Source organism: Vulpes lagopus, chromosome 10, assembly GCF_018345385.1.
Source record: "Vulpes lagopus strain Blue_001 chromosome 10, ASM1834538v1, whole genome shotgun sequence".
Classification (NCBI taxonomy): domain Eukaryota; kingdom Metazoa; phylum Chordata; class Mammalia; order Carnivora; family Canidae; genus Vulpes; species Vulpes lagopus.
Window position 1 is genome coordinate 2,127,086 of NC_054833.1, and position 19,143 is coordinate 2,146,228.

Below are 19,143 nucleotides of genomic sequence, written 5' to 3' on the forward strand. Positions count from 1 at the left end.
TATTAGAGAGAGAGAGAGCATGAGCAGGGAGAGAGGCAGAGGGAGAGGGAGAAGCAGACTCCCTACTAAGCAGAGAGCCCAACATGGAGCTTAATCCCATGACACCCAGGAGCCCCTATAATATCTTTATGTTGAAGTTACTTAATATATATTTGTTTAATGTATGAATGAACAAATGTGAAAATGCACAGTCCTTTATATGCAAAAAGTACTCATATATTTTATTTTATTAAATAATGAATTTGTGAGAGAGAATGAGCAGGGGGTGTGGGAGAGAAATGGAAGGGGAAGGAGAGAGGGAGTAAAGAATCTTAAGCAGACACTGTGCTGAATGCAGAGTCCAGTGCCGGGCTCAGTCCCACAACCGTGAGATCATGACCTGAGCCAAAACCAAGAGTTGGATGCTTTAACAACTGACCCACCCAGATACCTCATATATTTTGTTTCTGGTTTTGTTTTTCCTCTGATGTAGATTCTGTTAGTCTATTGAAAATCCAGGATGCAATTCTTTCATATGAAAGATTAATAGAACTTAAAAAAAATGACTGTGAACAACTTATAAGAAGAATTAAAAAAATGGGATATAAGATTAATGGACTACAAAAGGAGCTATCAGAAACAAAAGAAATGAAATCACAGTTAGAGCATCAAAAAGTGGAATGGGAACAAGAACTCTGCAGTTTGAGGTATGACATCCTGGTTTTAAGGAAATATTGGAAATATTTCAACTATTTACTTTTTTTATATATATATAATAGGCTCCACAGTCAACATGGGGCTTAAACTCACAGCTATGAGATCAAGAGTCACATACTCTACCAACTGAGCCAGCCAGGAACCCCTTAAAATATTTACTTTTATACTATAGTTGTGTAGGAGAAGTTTTGTAATTGTTAATTTGCCTTCTGGGATTTTATAGGGAAGAAAACTTCTTTAGTAATGTGAAGTATGAGTTTCTTTGAAATAATATAGCAAGTTCTTAACGGTGAATACTTCTAATAATTTAATGTATATTCCAAATCATAATTTTAATGACCATATAGAAATTCACCATATGGAGATCTCATTATTTAACAAATTGAATTTTGGTTGTTTTACATTTCTCTATATTTTAATTAATGCTATAAGGAATGTCTTATTTAATTCTGTTTCTACAGTTTTGGTTACTTGGAATAAGTTCTTTAATATAGTATTGTTTGGTTAAAGTATAAAATTTTTAATGAAAGTCTCTGATCCATATTTTAAAATTGTTTTCAGGAAAGTTTATATTAATTTATATGCCCGCCAACAGTGTAAAATGGTCAATTTTTCTCAAGACAGAAAAAAATTTTAAACTTTGGTTTATTCTTAACATATGCAGGGGTTATTAAGTAAAATGGAAAATGATTAATGGTTAAGTGTTTTCAACATTTCTCTCATATGTAAAGAAAATTATTTCAAAAGTCTATGCTGAAAGCACATATTACTCTTTATTCTTAATTAATATGGATCCTGTGTTGTTCTAAAAGGAGTTTTCAAATGATTTATAAAATTTATAATAATCAATAAGGTTGAGAGTATTGCAAAAGAAGAACCATAAAAAGTATGGGGCAATAAATATTAGACTCCCTAGTCAACTGCTGGATCACAGTAATCTGCAGGTGTATGTTGTGTAAACAACATCTGCAGATTCTGTCTTACACTGTGGATTATTTTTAGAGGTACCTTTGATGTTTTATGAAGTAAAAATTTATTTCTAGTGAATTTATAAAGTTGTTGATAAACAGCAACTTCTCTTTTTAGTTAGTAACTAAATTATCTATCCTATTTGAAGAGTAATTATGACTGTGTGGGGAAAATGGTAATCTTCAACTCTAACTTTCCTGAATAATTTCAGAATTCCTTTCCTTACAACAACTACCAGAGTTGTTACTGACTAAAAGTTACTAAATGGCATAATGCTTTCTCATTCTTTCTTTTCAACTGTATATATATCTATGTCTATCCTTTGGAAGAGATTGAAGTGAGAAATTAAAAACATGAGCCCTAGAAAGGAAAAAAATTGAGAACATAAAAATTTCATTTGGATAATGAAACAACATATTTGGAACCAGATTATAAAATAAACTTTTTATTGCTAACAAAACACATTTTAAAATGAACACATTTATTTGCAGATTTACCTTAAAACAGGAAAAAGAAAAAAGAAAAAGTGCTGATATGTTATATGAAAAAATTAGGGAGCAATTAAGAAATAAAGAAGAGCAATATAGTAAAGAAGTTGAAATGAAACAACAGCTTGAGCTTAATCTTAGAACACTAGATCTCGAATTGAAGAGTGTAAAAAACAATTTGAATCAGGTAAATTTTTGACAAGAATTTTATATTTCCATCAATATTTCTTATATCCTTTTGACTTAATATATGTTATTAGGTTTGAAATAGATTAAAAATTTAATTTTATCCTAATAGGAACGAACCATTATATTTATAGCTAAAATTATTACCTTATTGGAATTCTTGGCTTCTCATATATGTTGTATGTATATTTTCTCAATGAAGGGATTGAATGTAAATTGAGATAAAAGCCAATAAATATTGGCTTTCGTTTTTTTTGTTTTTAAAAAGAATTTTATTTATTTTTAGACAGAGCATGGGCGGGGGGACAGAGTAGAGCGAGAGGGAGGGAAAAGAATCTCTAGCAGACTCTGGTCTGAGCACAGAGCCTCACTTGGGGCTGAATCTCACAACCCTGATATTATGAGATCATGACCGGAGCCAAAAAAAGAGTCAGATGCTTCACCCACTGAGCCCCCCCAAGGTGCCCCAGTTTTGGATTTTTTTTATGTTAAAATAGAGGCTAAATTGCCTTGAGACCATGATGAAACTAGTTAAATGTTTTATAAAGAAATTTTATTTCACAATACTATGTCTACTTATATTTTTACTCTATGACACATTTAGCTATCATTTCAATTAAAATTTGAATTATTCATGCAGGATAAAAATCTTTGTTTTAAAAGACTACTTTTGAAGACTTTTTTTAAGTTTTCTTAAGGCTTTTGACTTTATTTTAATCATATGATCCAAACTCCTAATGAAAATGTGTTTCTAGGTTATAGAAGAGCGAAATGACATTCAGAGGCAACTCTCTCAAGAACAGAATGCCAGAATATTACAAGATGGAATTCTAAACAATCACCTTTGCAAACGAAAGGAAATAGAAATGTCTCATACAAAAATGAATTCTGAGGTATTTTCTTTAGTTATTTTGAAGTACATGTGTGTATGTATTTGTATGTATATATCTGTATATTGGAATTATTATTTTTCTCCATATATGTATATTTATTTTAAAAAACAACACTGTACATCATGGGAAGTATAGAGGAAAATATAAAGTATGTATATATATATGTATATATATAATATATAAATATATTTCTAAAATATATTTTTAATTTATATTTAATATATATATATTTTTTTAATTTTTATTTATTTATGATAGTCACAGAGAGAGAGAGAGAGAGAGGCAGAGACACAGGCAGAGGGAGAAGCGGGCTCCATGCACCGGGAACCCGACGTGGGACTCGATCCCGGGTCTCCAGGATCGCGCCCTGGGCCAAAGGCAGGTGCCAAACCGCTGCACCACCCAGGGATCCCTATATTTAATATATTTTATATAATATAATAAATTATATTATATATTTATATATTTTATATATTATAAATTTATAATTATATGTAATTATATAATATATTCATATTATAAAATACAAATATTTGATAAATATATATTAATACAATATTTAATAAATATATGATTTTTTATACATATACAGTATATATAAAGTATATACATATTGGGGAGTGAAGTGGGGGGAGTGGCATTTTGATCCATTAGTTAATTAATTACTTAATTATTTAATTTTAAAAAGATTTTATTTATTTATTAGAGACACAGAGAGAGACAGAGACACAGGCAGAGGAAGAAGCAGGCTCCATGCTGGATGCCTGACTTGGGACTCCATCCCACGTCTACAGGATCACGCCCTGGGCTGAAGGTGGCGCTAAACCGCTGAGCCACCCAAGGCTGCCCTTATTTTTCATTAGTTAATTTAAATGCATTTGTCTACAAGGGTCAAATAGTGACATTCATAATATCCTTATCTGAAGAAGAGGTTTTCATTATTTTCCATAGGAATTGATGAGCTTTCCATAAGCTCAAAACTCTTGCTACTAACAACATAGGTTTTAGTTTTGGCAATTACTTCACCACCTCTATATTCATAGAGAGGTTAGTTTCACGCTTCCACTGATGAACAGGAGGAAAAGTATAGCCTGTTCAGAGACCTTACTTTGGATGTTAGGCTCGTACTTTTGTGAAAAGTTAACAATTTGCTCCAAGTCGTATCCAATTTCATTACAAGGAGCTTTTGAAACAATCATATGCTGTAATATATACTTAATGAAAATTTACTGATTAGTATTTTGTTCTTAATAAAATAGCTCAGTGTATTTTCCCCTATTTTGCATTTATTGCCAGTGTAAAAATCTGAAGAGGAAATAAAATTTATTGCAGCCACAGATAATCTCATGATATTTTAGGAGCTGTATAAATTTTACCTTGTTTGGCATTGGTATTTTGAAATATAAGGCTTCTTTTTAAAGGATTTTGTTTATTCATTTGACAGAGAGAGTACAAACAGGGGAAGTGGCAGGCAGAGGGAAAGGGAGAAGGATGCTTTCTGCCAAGCAGGGAGCCTGATACGAAGCTCAATCTCAGGACCCCAAGACCTTTTCATGACCTGAGCTGAAGGCAGAGGCTTAACTGACTGAGCCACCCACCCACTCCTGAAATATAAGGCTTCTTTTGTATTTATGTTTTACATTAGAGAAGTAGCTGCAGTTTGGTGCAAGACACTAGTAGTGAAGTAGGAAGACCTGGGGAAAGTCCTACAGCTTACTTAGTATTTTTAACCTCCCCATTCTGGAATTATGATAACTAAAAGAGATCATTAATGTATGCAAAAGTGTTTATAGTATGATGCCTAGATTTGTCATTTATCAGTAGATATAATTCTTATAACTATAGAAATGTTACAAAAGTAGAACATCTATGGAATATTCTCAGGAAAAAATAATTTTAGGAAATTAATCTGTCCAAATATATGCAGAGCTAAGTATTTTCCTGTGGACTGTGTTAGATATCAGAGTGTAAACTCAATTTTAGTGTAGTCAGATGTATTAGTCTTTTTTTTTTTTTTTTTTTTTTAGGCCTTCTGGGTTTGTTGTAAATCAGAGAAAGATGTTTCCAATTCTGAGATTCTTAGAATTTTGTCATGATTTCTTTTTTCCTTTCATGCATTCATTGTCTTCAATTACATTTTTGAACTTTGGGGAATTTATGCTTGTATAAAGGTTTGAGGCTTGAATCCAACTTTATGTTTTTCTAGTTGGATATCCACTTACTGCAACCTATTCATTGTATAAACAGAGATTATTTTTTAATTTCAGAGAAAATCATGATGTCATTTTATTGAGTTCCAACTAAAAGACTCTCATTTTACTTAGGCTTCTCCTACTCATGAAAAAGCAAAAGATCTGTTACATAAAAACCGCATGTTGCAGGATGAAATTGCCATGCTAAGACTAGAAATAGACACAATAAGGAACCAGAAGCAGGAAAAGGAAAAGAAATATTGTGAAGACATTGAAATTGAAAAAGAAAAGAATGACAGTCTTCAAAAGACCATAAAACTGAATGAGGTAACATTAACAAATACAGTATTCCAATATACTGGACAGCTCAATGTTCTGACAACTGAGAATACAATGCTAAACTCTAAACTGGACAATGAAAAGCAAAACAAAGAAAGACTAGAAGCAAAAATTCAATCATACCGAGCTAGACTTGCTACTGCTATACAGGATCATGATCAAAGTCAGGCATCAAAAAGAGACCTAGAACTTGCTTTCCAGAGAGCAAAAGATGAGTGGTTTCGTTTACAGGACAAAATGAACTTTGATGTGTCTAACCTAAAAGATAACAATGAGGTGCTTTCTCAGCAACTTTCTAAAGCTGAAAGTAAATTCAATACCCTAGAAATTGAGCTGCATCACACAAGAGATGCTCTCAGAGAAAAGACTTTGGCTTTAGAACATGTACAAAGAAATCTAAAACAAACCCAGTGTCAGAAGAAGGAAATTGAACAGAAGTATCAAAATGAGCAAAGTAAAGTGAATAAATACTTTGGAAAGCAGGGATCCTTAGAAGAGAGATTATCTCAACTACAAAGTGAAAATATGTTGCTCCGACAGCAAATAGATGATGCCTACAGCAAAGTTGACTGTAAAGAAAAGACTGTAATTGATATCCAAGACCAGTTTCAGGTTATTGTAAGAAATCTTCAAGCTGAAAGTGAAAAACAAAGTGTTATACTACAAGAAAGAAATAAGGAGTTAATCACTGAATGTAACCATTTAAAAGAAAGAATATATAAGTATGAGAAGGAGAAAGAAGAAAGGGAAGTAAGTATTCAGAAAGACAAATATTTTTCAAGCTTCCTGAGAGAAAATTCAAAGTAATGCTTGATTATGGCTTCTTCTTCTTCTTCTTCTTCTTTTTTTTTTTTTTTTTTGAAGAGAAAGAATGTGCCTGCACCTAAGTGGGAGTGAGGCATAAAGAGAGGGAGAGAGAATCCAAAGTGGGCTCTATGCCCAGTGCAGAGCTCTAAGTCATGACCTTGAGTTCATGACCTGATTGATTATGGCTCAATTTTGAATCTAGTTGAGCATAAAAAATATAGAGAGTGTAAGTCAGCGTACTTGTATCCAGCAAATAAAAATTAGACCTAAGAGGTGCTTTAATTTGATTAAAAATGCCATGTCATGTATGAAACTTCAAGAGGTTAAGTTATAAATTTTTAAAGAAAGTAGGCTGATATTAGTAATTTAGTGTTTAAAAAAAAATTTAGTGTTAATACTACTAAAATAATTGTAGTTCTTGTCACCACATTTTAATACCACGATGAACAGAAAACTGGAAAGGCTCATACCTAAATGAGTATTTTGAAATTGAAGTTCAGTTAAGTGGATTAATTTGACAGCTAACTCCAGATTTGTCACATGAACTGAAGTGTAGATACTGTATCTCAGTACTTTTCTTTGGTAGCTTTTTATACATTTTCGGTTAGCATACTTTTATCTTTATTTATATAAATTTAATTTTTACTCTCAAATCATTTATTCTTATGACCTTTTGACTCTTTGAAGGCATCTACTTTTCATCAAATCATAATTTGGGATAACTGTGGTGAGTTTTAGCAAAACTATTTGTTTTAATCTTCCCACTGCTATTTATAATTTATTTTAACCATTTTTCAAATAATTTGCTCATTTCAAAACTCAATTAACTATCATTTGGGCATAAATTTTTCCAATACAAAGAAAATTATACTTTTGTGATTTATTGATTTGGCCCTGGATCTCCATTTCCAGCTACTGCGGGGTGGCAGGATTCTTGTGTAGCAGGAGTGGAGTGAGCATGAGCAGGGAAGGGAGCCCTAGGAGCTGAGGTCAAGGAGGGAGGTAGAAGCCAGGTTATCTAGGGGGCTTGAAGGCCATTAGAATGACTTCACTTTTGTTCTGAGATAGTAAACTATTGGAAGGTTTTGAGCAAAGGATTGACTATGTGAAGAACTTGGAAGTTAATTTAAGCCTCTAATAAAAAAAGAGAGAAAACGTTTCATTAATGTAGAATTTACCACTGCTAGTCTCACCTATATACCGATTTCTTTTTGAGACTTCAGCAGGCTGGGAAGCTTTGCAAATTCATCAACAAAGAATGGGTAGTGAGGTTGAAATAATTATCTAAGTAACATAACACTGACTAAGCAGGAGGGTAACACTTTTTGTGTCTTTAGCCAAATTCAATAAACAGCAGTGTGTACATTTTAGGAAAAGAAGGTGAGTTGATGTATGTGGTGATAAAGTACATATGTTAGAATTACATATTATTAACATAATAATAAGATGATTTATAAAATCAGTAACAGAAGTGTCTTATTAGGTAGTTATGAGACAATTTCAACAAGAACTGGCTGATGCCCTAAAAAAACAATCTATGTCAGAGGCTTCATTGGAGGTTACATCGCATTATCGTATTAATTTAGAAGATGAGGTACAGGATTTAAAGAAGAAATTAGATCAAATCAAAAGTCAGGTATGTATTATATATAACATGTCAACAGTTTGTCTGTAGCTGTTAAATAAAGTGTTGTAGAATGCTAATTTCCATGGACCACTTTGTTTTGTATTTTCATTTTAATTTAGCATAATTTTAGTGTCTTCACCATGCACTTATTTATTAAATTCTGACTTTCCATTCTGCTATCTGTGTTATATGTTTTTTCTTATAGCATTTACTAGGAAAGTTGAGACTTATGCAATTATTATTCACACAAATTGAAGGACTTTTTTTTCCTGCTAAACAAATTTTTTAAACGATTTATTTATTTGAGAGAGAATGCACATTACATGCACACTCGTGTAGTGGGAAGGGGTCACAGGGAAAAGGAGAGAGACTCCAGCAGATTCCTTGCTGAGTACAGAGCCCCAGGCCAGCTTAATTCCACCACCAATGAGACAATGACCTGAGCTGAAATCATCAGGTGGATGCTTAACCAACTGAGCCACCCAGGTGCCCTAAACAATGCTTTTTAATAATATCTCTATTACCATGATGAGGCAAGCTAGCTAAAATCAGAAGATATTAATGCAATGTTTCGGAAAATCATCTTATTTCTCATCTTCACTTTTATGGATGGATATAGACTCTGTACTGATTTCAGGATAACTTTTACAGAAAGGTTACTTTATGACTAATGCAATTGAGGCATTTCCATCATTTTCTTTTCCTTTTAGATATATTAAAAATGCATGGAAAAATTCAGATGATGTATAGTATATACACCCAAAAGAGAGAATTAAGAAAATTATCTAGGTGGTGCCATTGGATTTTTTTAAAACTTTACTGAGATATAATACATCTACCATACACTTTACCAATTTAACATGTGTAGTTGTCTCTGAGTACATTTATAGAGTTGTGCGACTCTCACTGCCATCAGAGCATTTTCATTACCCTGAAAAGAAACCCTTAGCTGAGGTGGGCACTTGACGGGATGAGCACTGGGTGTAATTCTATATGTTGGCAAATTGAACACCAATAAAACTATTCTTTTAAATAAAAAAGAAAGAAAGAAAGAAACCCTTAGCTGCTACCCCTGACCTGCAGCAACCAAGAGTCTACTTCCTGTCTCTATAGAGTTGCCTATTGTGAATATTTCATATAAAGGGAGTCACACAATGTGTGGTCCTTTGTGACTTGCTTCTTTCACTTCCTGTTTTCGGGGTTCACCTGTGTTCTAGCATATGTCAGTGCTTCATCTTTTGATGGTCAAACAGTCCTCCATTGTAGGCTAAAGCCCTTGTTCATTCATCATTTGATGCACCTTTGGGTTATTTCCACTTTGTGGCCATTAATAATGCTGCAGTGAACATTGATTTAGTTGTTGTCTGGACATCTGTTTGTATTTCTCTGCCATCAGATTTTATCCTCTGAGTTAATTAGGTTGATTTTACCATCTCTTAGCCTTTTATTCATTTTACCCTTTCTGTTTTTTTAGTTTCCCTTCCTCTTGCCTAATCCTACACTATTGAGACCTGGCTCATTGTCTCTCATTCTCCAAGAGGCTTTCTCTGACTATTCTAACTCCCCTTGAACATACTTTTTTCACTCTTGTTATCAAGTCTGTGCAGACCAGTTTAGTCCTTTATTTTACATTGTTTTTATTTTTGTCATGAACGACAATTTTGTCTTTCTATGTACAAATGTATCTAAGAGGGAAAATATTTTATATGTATGACACCTATCCTTGTATAAATTTGAGAATATTTTAACTTAGTTTTTAGGATAAAATTAAGTACTCTAAATGTGCCTTCCTTCATTATGCAGCCAGAACTGAGATTTACAGATTTACAGCACTTTACCAACTATAAAGTTCTGGGGACAGGTTTTCTTTTCTTTTAAGTTTATTTGTTTATGTAATTGCTACATCCACTGTGGGACTTGAACAAGACCTGAATGTTAACAGTCAGGTGTTCTTTTAACTGAGCCAACCAGGTACCTCTAGGGACAGTTTTTCTCATATGCCATACCACAGAGCCTAAATCTCTACTCATCAGAGTACTTGCTAAGGCCCTCTAACATAAACAGTTGCTAAGATAAACAATATGAACGTGAAACAATTTGGGAACATTGGTTTAGCAAGAGTCCATTATTTCTATGTCAGTGGCTTTACCTTGCCTCTCATGGTCATGTAAGTTATTTAACAATCAGTCTAGGAGTTACTGTTTGCACCATAGTCCATGAGCATTGTTCACTGAGTAGTATAGAGAGGAAGTAAGTTAAAATTATTGTAAGTGGAAGAAAGTACCATTGGCTAGTGGAATTGGTAAAAGGTTTTTTTTTTTTAAAGATTTTATTTGTGAGAGACAGAAAGGGTGCCTGAGTGCACAAGCAGGGGGAGGGGCAGAGAGAAAGGGAGAAGCAGGCTCCCTGCTGAGCAGGGAACCCAATGTGGGGGGGCTCAATCCCAGGACCTCAAAATCATGATCTGAGCCCAAGGCAGATGCCTGACTGAGCCACCTAAGCATCCCTAGTGAAATTTTTTTGGAGTTTTTTGGAGTTCTCAGGCTATATCCTGGGCCTCATGCTCCCCATTTGCTACCACTTTCAGTAAGTAGAATGAAGAATGATTTCAATATAACTTGTGTAAGAGAGTACTTCCATTGGCCTGCTATCTGCCTAAAATATCAAATATTGTTAGAACATAAAATGCAGCAACAATAATGCTAATTGCAGACACTTAGAATTTGGTATGTGCCACATACTCTTCTAAGTAGTTCATGTATATTCCCTAATTTAATCTTACCAGCATCACAATGAGGTAGATACTATTATTACCTTCATTTTACAGATGAAGAAACTGAGATGCAGAAATTTGAAATAATTTGTTTAAGGTCACACAGCTAATACCCAGGGGAGTTGGGAATTCAGATCCAGGCATATTCTGCTTCCTACAAAGATACTGCCTCTTATACTATTACTTGAAATATCTGATTGTCACTGAAAGTAGCATGTTAACTTTTATAATCACTGGGATAACCATGGTCATTTATAAATGTGAATATTTGAAATTATAATTGATGTGGTGCTGGGAATAGAAAATTAGAAATATTTACTATAAGGTAATTTCCTGTCTTTCCTCCTTTGAACAATATATAAATTTGCATATCTACTGATAAAACATAATTTAAAAACATTAAAAATGTTATGTTTTAATACTAGAAGAGTGGTCAGTAAGCTTTTCTGTAAAGGGATTGTAAATATTTTGGGCTTTGTAGATATAGATCTCTATTGTAGCAGTACAATTCTGCTGTAACCATAAATCAGTATGTAGAGTGTCTGTGTCCAGCGAAATTTTGTTTAACAGGTTATGATTTATACTAGATTGTCAGTAGTTAAAAGTATTTCTTTTCTCTTTTAGTTATGTGAAGCACAGGATCGACATACAGAGGCTGTAGGATGTATTGAGAAGTCGCAAGATCACATACAAAAGTAATTTTTTTAAAAAAGTTTTTATTTCTTTATTCATAAGAGACACACAGAGAGGCAAAGGGCACTAGACATGGTCTTCTAGTTTTTTTTGTTTTTTTTTTGTTGTTGTTGTTTTTCACAGTAGGGCACAGCTGTTTATTGGATGAGCAGAAAAGAAAGATATGCTTGTGGCAACCAGAAAGTTTTAAGGTCTTTCAAGTTGTATAAAATGGACCTGCAGAAACGTTTAAGTGTTCTCAGGATGCAAAGTTGGAGCTGAAATGTGATATCAAACCAGTTGCAAAAAGTGTACAGCAGCCATCTCTTGAGGTCAAACCCGGTACCCAGATATGCAAGAAAGCTTCAGGACACATAGCTTGTTGGTCTTGTCCCATATCGTCGCATAATCTGATCATGTGTGAATTTCACAAAATTAAAGCAGCACAGAAAATAACTTGAGTATTTATAAAGCAGATAAGTAGTATAGTATGAGAAATATATCCATTATGATAAATACATCATTATTTAGCTGGGTAAAAATTTCAGCTTTGCATGATATTGAAATGCATAATTTTTGCTTATGAACTTTAAATTTTGTACATTAACTATGAAATACATCCAGAAAAATGGCACAATTGCCAAATCTACTTTTTAAATTTTTAAGAATTTATGTAAGACCTTTAGATGTTTGTTTAGAAATTATGTAGTATGTTTAAAATTTGTGTCTGAGAATAAATATTTTAAAATATGCATTTTAGGCTTGAAGTTGAAAATGCCAAGTTAAAAGTTACAATCAAGAAGCAAGCAGGCCAAATTGAACAGCTTCAGGAAGACCTGTTAAGTTCAAGTTCGGTAAGTCAGTCTCTTCATTTCTGTCCTACTGAGAAGGAGTTTTATTTCTCTAGTAGTAGTGTATAAGAACATTTTGGATAATATGAACATTCTCACTCATAAAAATATTCATATTGTTGCTACTTAACTACTATTGGTATAATTCCTCTTTATAGATAAAGTTGACTGAATTCATAAATTAATAATTTTTGTAGTTAAGATTTTAATAAAACAGACTGTGATAGCCTAAACAAAGCAATATTTTATATATATCACATTTTGTTTAACTGTCAGTGGACATTTGGGTTTTTCTCCTCTTAGCTGTTGTTAGTAATGCTGCTGTGAATATTGGTATACTAATGTCTGAGTCCCTGTTAATATTTTTCAATATGTTTAAAAATTCCCCAAACTTTAAGTAAATAATTTGATCTTGAATTCTGAATTTTTCTTATAATCTAAACCCTTTACTGAGATTTTGAGAATGGATTACTTTACTAATAATTTGTAGTGATTTGTAATTACAAACTTGTAACTTGTCTTCATTAAGAATGACTACTAGGAAAAAAAAAGAATGACTACTAGGTAATTATACAAACATTTTTCTCAAAGGAATGTAGTTTTCTCTTTGTTGGATTTTGAAAAGAAAAGAAATGCCAGTGAAAAAATAGAAATGACTGCTCAGTCAGGACCTTATATAGTAACACAGTGCTCCTAGCATTCATTGCAACTAATTATTTTCCATTCCCTCGAGTTAATCTGGCTTTCAGAGATTTAACAATTCAATCCAGAAAAGATTAATGTGCAATCCAGGACACCAGCTCATTGATAGGTAGTGAAAAGTATATAACTATTTACCAAGCAGTACAGGATTATCATGCCATTCATACCCTCCTTTGTAGGAGTGGTTACCAATGAGAAGATTGCATTGTGACTTCTAAGTTGGAACAGTGAGGTAGAAGGACCTACAACTAGTTTCTTTCAGTCACCAAGTTTATGTACATGCAAATTTCATTAGAATGAGCACATTCTGTTGATTGGTCCTTTTTGTGGCCAAAGAAACATCGAAAGAAAATTTTTTTTCATGACTTCATATAAGCTACTCAAATTGTTTTACTGTACTTTTCATGCAGTTAACATGACAAAATGTTGGTAAGGAGTCTTATCTCTGTGACTGAGAGTGCCATGAGTTGTCCCCCCTACAATGTCATACAGGAATCTATTAGGGAAGCCATCACATGTTACAGAGTTTGTACAATCCATAGACATTCTGTAGATTCCTATAGAAATGAATTAGAGTAATGGTATAAAATTATTAGCTGTCAGGTTTAATCCGATTGGTAGTGAAATGAAATAGAGAGGCCAGGCAAAAGTTGGTTGAGGCAGGCTTTTAATGGAACACGCTCTGGGGCAAGGTTCCAAGGCCCTGCAGGGGAGTGAAACCAGGGAAGTCACACCCAAAAGGAGTACATGTGAGCTTTCTAAGGGAAGAGGTAAGGGGTTATGTCTGTTTGGGGTGATAGGTATTAGGGCATATTACTGGTGGAATTGGTATGGGGCAATAACTGCTTATGCCCTTATATGGAGGTTGGGTAAGGTACGGTTCAGTTTTCCTACATAGGTCCTGTGTACCCCTGATGACGTGTCCTTGGGCGGTCTGCTGGTGGCAGGAAAGTTCTGAGGTGGGGGTAACAAAATGGAAGGTCTGCCACCATATTATTGGTGCCTCCCAATTCCCCTTGATCCTGCCAGCCCAACATTAGCCACTTTAAGCTTACCCTTTAAAACAGAAACCTCATTTATTTACCTCATAAATCCCCAGGACAGAGACTACCTGTGTTAAGATATTTGATGGACACAATTTTGAGGTGAAGAAATCTGGATTGAGAAGAAGAGATAGCTCTAGCCGACTTAAGCTTCTGAACAATATAATCAAGTGTGTATCTGAAAAGAATTTAGAAGAAAACTTCCGTAAGTCCAAATCTCTATGGAATAGGAAAGTATTCAAAAGGAAACAAAGACAAACCATTCATAATCTGACCCTTGGGAAGAACTTTTGCAATATAACAAAAAGGCAAGACAAAGTACAATGGTCAGCATCCTGAGGGTAAGGGTGCCCCCTGAGATTAAAAAATAATACACTCAGGATGCCTGGGTGGCTCAGTGGTTAAGCTTCTGCCTTTGGCTCAGGGCATGATCCTGGAGTCCTGGGATCGAGTCCCAAATGGGGCTCACTGCATGGAGCCTGCTTCTCCCTCTGCCTGTCTCTGCCTCTCTCTCTCTCTCTCTCTCTCTCTCTCTCTCTCTGTGTGTGTGTGTGTGTGTGTGTGTGTGTCATGATTAAATAAATAAAATCTTAAAAAAAAAATACACTCAAAGTAATATCAAAAAGGGTCAACATAAAATGTACAAGATTAGATGTGTTGAGGTGTCTGGGTGGCTCAGTGGGTTAAGCGTCTGCTGTGGCTCAGGTCATGATCTCAGGGTCCCAGAATTGAGTCCTGCATGAGGCTCCCTCCTCAGCGGGGAGTCTGCTTCTCCCTCTCTCTCTGCTCCTCTCCCCATTTGTGCTCTCTCTCTCAAGTACATAAATTTTAAAAATATAAAAATAACAGATTAGCTAACTACAAAGGTAATCCACATCAGGTAACAGCTTTTGAGTGAGTGGTTGAAAATAATGTCTATGAAGAACTAGAAGGAAGATGGAAAAGTACAGATGACCTCAAGGCTGGGTAAATGGGTCAAGGCTGAAAATGTAGATTAGAGAATCTGATTTTGAAGCCTTGGGATTTGGAGAACTCTAAGAGCCTGTCAAAAGAGGAATAGCAAGGGTCAGGGAGTAAATGTCAGCAGTTGGTGTCATTTAGAAATCAAATAGGATTAGAAGAGCAGAGGGAGGGTATGGTCATTGTTTTAAGCTGCTGCTGAGTAGTAAAGCAGGATAAGGACTTTTAAAAGAAGATCCTTGATGACCCTCAAGATTTTTTAGTGGAATTCCAGGGTTGAAAGTCAGATTTTAGTGTAAAAGAAGCAATGAAAAGATGAATCTGTGGGTGAGATGACACATTAAAGAATGTTCAAGTCCAGTGAAAGGGGAAAAGCAAGATGATAGAAAATGCCACAAGAGTAAGAAAACGTTTTTATATAATATTGGGAAGACTTAAATTTTATTTAAAGAGAAAAGTGGTTAATGGAAAAAAAGAAATTGAAATTTTGCAGAGAATGTTTGAAATGCTTCCAGAGAATGAAAGTATCCTAAAGTTAGATGATCTTCAAAATTATAATGGGGACTGCATGGTAATTTTTCAGATATTATCTTAATAAGGTATGATCTCACAAAACCAAGAATATCTTAAGATATTGATGAAAATGTTTCTAGGGCATCTTTAGAAACTAAAATGTAAGTATAACCACTTTAATTTTTTTCATTAATACTTAGTATTAATATGGATAAAAACCTCTGTATTTCATGAGTAAATTTTGGCAATTTAAATTCTAGGAAAAAATGATGAAAATATAGAATCAGTTTAAGCTGTTTTAAGAAATGTCCTTATTTTTGAAATCTGTTTTTATTGACATTTGGTTCATAAACTATATTTTATATGTATTTTATAAACCTGTCTACACACATATTACTCATGAATTCATGAGAAATAACATTTTATAAAAGAAGTCTCTAGATTTTTGAAACTAATTTTCTTGAAAAAATTTTTTCAAAGCCTAGCGATGAAAAGGAAAGTCTAAAGAAATGTATGGAGTTAAAACAATCTCTGGAATTCAGTTTGGATCAAGAGGTGAAGAAAAATTATGAATTAGAAAAAGAGAATACTGGGTAAGACTATAATATTTCACATCACTTTAACCATTAATTAATTGATTTAATTGTAATTTTATTTTATAAATCGGAAATAGAAATACTACATTTACTGTTCAGTGATTCCTTAAATAATAACAACAATGCCTTTAACATAGGTAGTCAACTGCACTTTTCATTGTCCACCTTGAATTATTTCTGCAAGATATCTTTGTTCTTAGATAATCTTTCCTTTTAGTAGTGTTCTTAAAACAGATATTCTAATATCTAAAAACCTACCTGTCATCATGTAACAATATCAAAAATTATCTTGGTTTGACTTCTGTTTCTTTTTATTTTATAATTTGAATTTAAATTAATTAACTTAGTGTATTATTAGTTTCAGAGGTAGAGTTCAGTGATTCATGCGTCTTATATAACACCCAGTGCTCATTCCATCACGTGCCTTCCTTAATCCCCATCACCCACTTACCCCATTCCCCAATCACCTTCCCCTCCAGCAACCTGCAGTTTGTTTTCTATTATTAAGAGTGTCTTCCAGTTTGTTTCCCTTTGATTTCATCTTGTTTTACTTTTCCTTCCCTCCACCTATGCTACTCTGTTTTGTTTCTTTTCTTTTTAAATATTTTTTAAAAATGTATTCATGAGAGACACAGAGGGAGAGAAAGAGAGAGAGAGAGGCAGAGGAAGAAGCAGGCTCCATGCAGGGAGTGGGACTCGATCCCGGGTCTCCAGGACCAGGCTCTGGGCTGAAGGCAGGCGCTAACCCGCTGAGCCACCCAGGCTGCCCTGTTTTGTTTCTTAAATTCCACATATGAGTGAAATCATATGATAATTGTCTTTCTCCGATTGTCTTTCTGGTTCCATCACATCATTGCAAATGGCAAGATTTCATTTTTCTTTTTAGAAGATTTTAAAGATTTTATTTATTTATTCACAAGACACACACACACACACACACAGAGATGCAGAGACAGAGGCAAGAAGGAGGAGAAGCAGGCTCGATGCAGAGAGCCCGATGTGGGACTCCATCCTGGATTCCAGGATCACGCCCTGAGTTACAGGCAGATGCTCAACCACTGAGCCACCCAGGTGTCCCAAGATTTCATTTTTTGATGCCTGAGTAACATTCCGTTCACTTTCTGTCTCCCTTTCACACACACACACTCTTTCTCTGTATATATACAGATATATAAAGATAGATAGATATGCATTTATATTTATATCACATCTTCTAAATACATACCTCTGTCAAAGGACATCTGGACCTCTTAGTTTGGCTATTGTGAATATTTCTGCTATGGAGGGGTGCAGGTGCCCCTTCGGATCACTACCAAAGTGATCTTTGGGATAAATACCTAGTAGTGCAATTGCTGGGTCATAGGGTAGTTCTATTTTCAGATTTTTGCGGGACCTCTGTTCTGTTTTCCAGAGTGGCTGCACCAGCTTGCATTCCCACCAACAGCATAAGAGGGTTCCCCTTTCTCTGCATCCCTGCCAACATCTGTCATTTCCAGACTTGTAAATTTTAGCTGTTCTGAAGGGTATGAGGTGGTATCTCATTGTGGCTTTGTTTTGTATTTCCCTGATGCCAAGTGATGTTGAGCATGTTTTCTCATGTCTGTTGGCCATTTGTATGTATTCTTTGGGAACATGTCCATTCATTTCTTCTGCCCATTTCTTGATTGGATTATTTTTCTTGGGTGTTGAGTTTGATTAGCTCTTTATAAACTTTGCATGCCAGACTTTTATCTAATAAGGCATTTACAAATATCTTCTCCCATTCTGTCAGTTGTCTTTTGGTTTTGTCAACTGTTTCCTTGCTGTGCAAAAGCATTGTATCTTGATGAAGTTCCAGTAGGTCATTTTTGCATTTGGATACATGTCTAGCAAGAAGTTGCTGCAGCCGAGGTCAGAAAAGTTGCTGCTGCCTGTGTTCTCTAGGATTTTGATAGATCCCTGTCCCACGTTGGGATCTTTCATCCATTTTGAGTCTATTTTTGTGTACAGTGTAAGAAAATGGTCCAGTTTCATTCTTCTCATGTGACTGATTTTCCCACACCATTTGTTGAAGAGACTGCCCTTTTTCCATTAGATAACAGCATTGTTGAACATGAGTTGACCATAGAGTTAGGGTCCATTTCTGGGTTTTCTCTTCTGGTCCATTGTTCAACATGCTTACTTTTGTGCCAATACCATACTGTGTTGATGATCACAGCTTTGTAGTAGAGCTTGAAGTCCAGCTTGTGATGCCACCAGCGTTGGCTTTCCTTTTCAACATTTCTTTGGCTATTTGGGGTCTTTTAGTGTTCCAAACAAATTTTAGTATCATTTACTCCAGCTCTATGAAAAAAAATTGGTGGTATCTTGATAGAGATTGCATTGAATGTATAGATTGCTCAAGGTAACATAAGCATTTTAACAATATTTGTCCATCCAATCCATGAACATGGAATGGTTTTCCAATTCTTTACGTCTTTCTCAATTTCTTTCTTGAATGTCCTGTCTTCTTCAGAAGATCCTTTGCCTCTTTAGGTAAGTTTATTCCTAAGTATCTTATGGTGATTGATGCAATGGTAAATTGGATTAACTCCTCAGTTTCTCTTTCTTCTGTCTCATTGTTAATGTATACAAATGCAACTGATTTCATGCACTGATTTTATATCCTGCTGCTTTGCTGTATTCCTTTATGAGTCTTAATAATTTTGGGGTGGATTCTTTTGGGTTTTCCACATAGGATATCATGTCCTCTGTAAAGAGTGAGAATTTGATTTCTTCTTTCCTGATTCAGACGCCTTTTTATTTCTTTTGTTGTCTAATTGCCGAGACTATGTGAACAAAAGTGGTGAGAGTGGAC

General features: G+C 34.4%; 1 protein-coding gene across 1 annotated transcript in view; it reads left to right on the forward strand.

Moving 5' to 3' along the window:
• Window positions 1–19,143, forward strand: part of LOC121499900 (ankyrin repeat domain-containing protein 26-like) — a 106,547-nt gene that overhangs the window by 68,890 nt on the left and 18,514 nt on the right. The window contains exons 20-27 of the mRNA XM_041771145.1: window positions 473–686; window positions 2,157–2,340; window positions 3,095–3,232; window positions 5,557–6,513; window positions 8,054–8,206; window positions 11,595–11,665; window positions 12,403–12,496; window positions 16,192–16,304. Of these exons, the coding sequence (XP_041627079.1) occupies window positions 473–686; window positions 2,157–2,340; window positions 3,095–3,232; window positions 5,557–6,513; window positions 8,054–8,206; window positions 11,595–11,665; window positions 12,403–12,496; window positions 16,192–16,304 (1,924 nt within the window). The remainder of the gene's footprint in view (window positions 1–472; window positions 687–2,156; window positions 2,341–3,094; window positions 3,233–5,556; window positions 6,514–8,053; window positions 8,207–11,594; window positions 11,666–12,402; window positions 12,497–16,191; window positions 16,305–19,143) is intronic.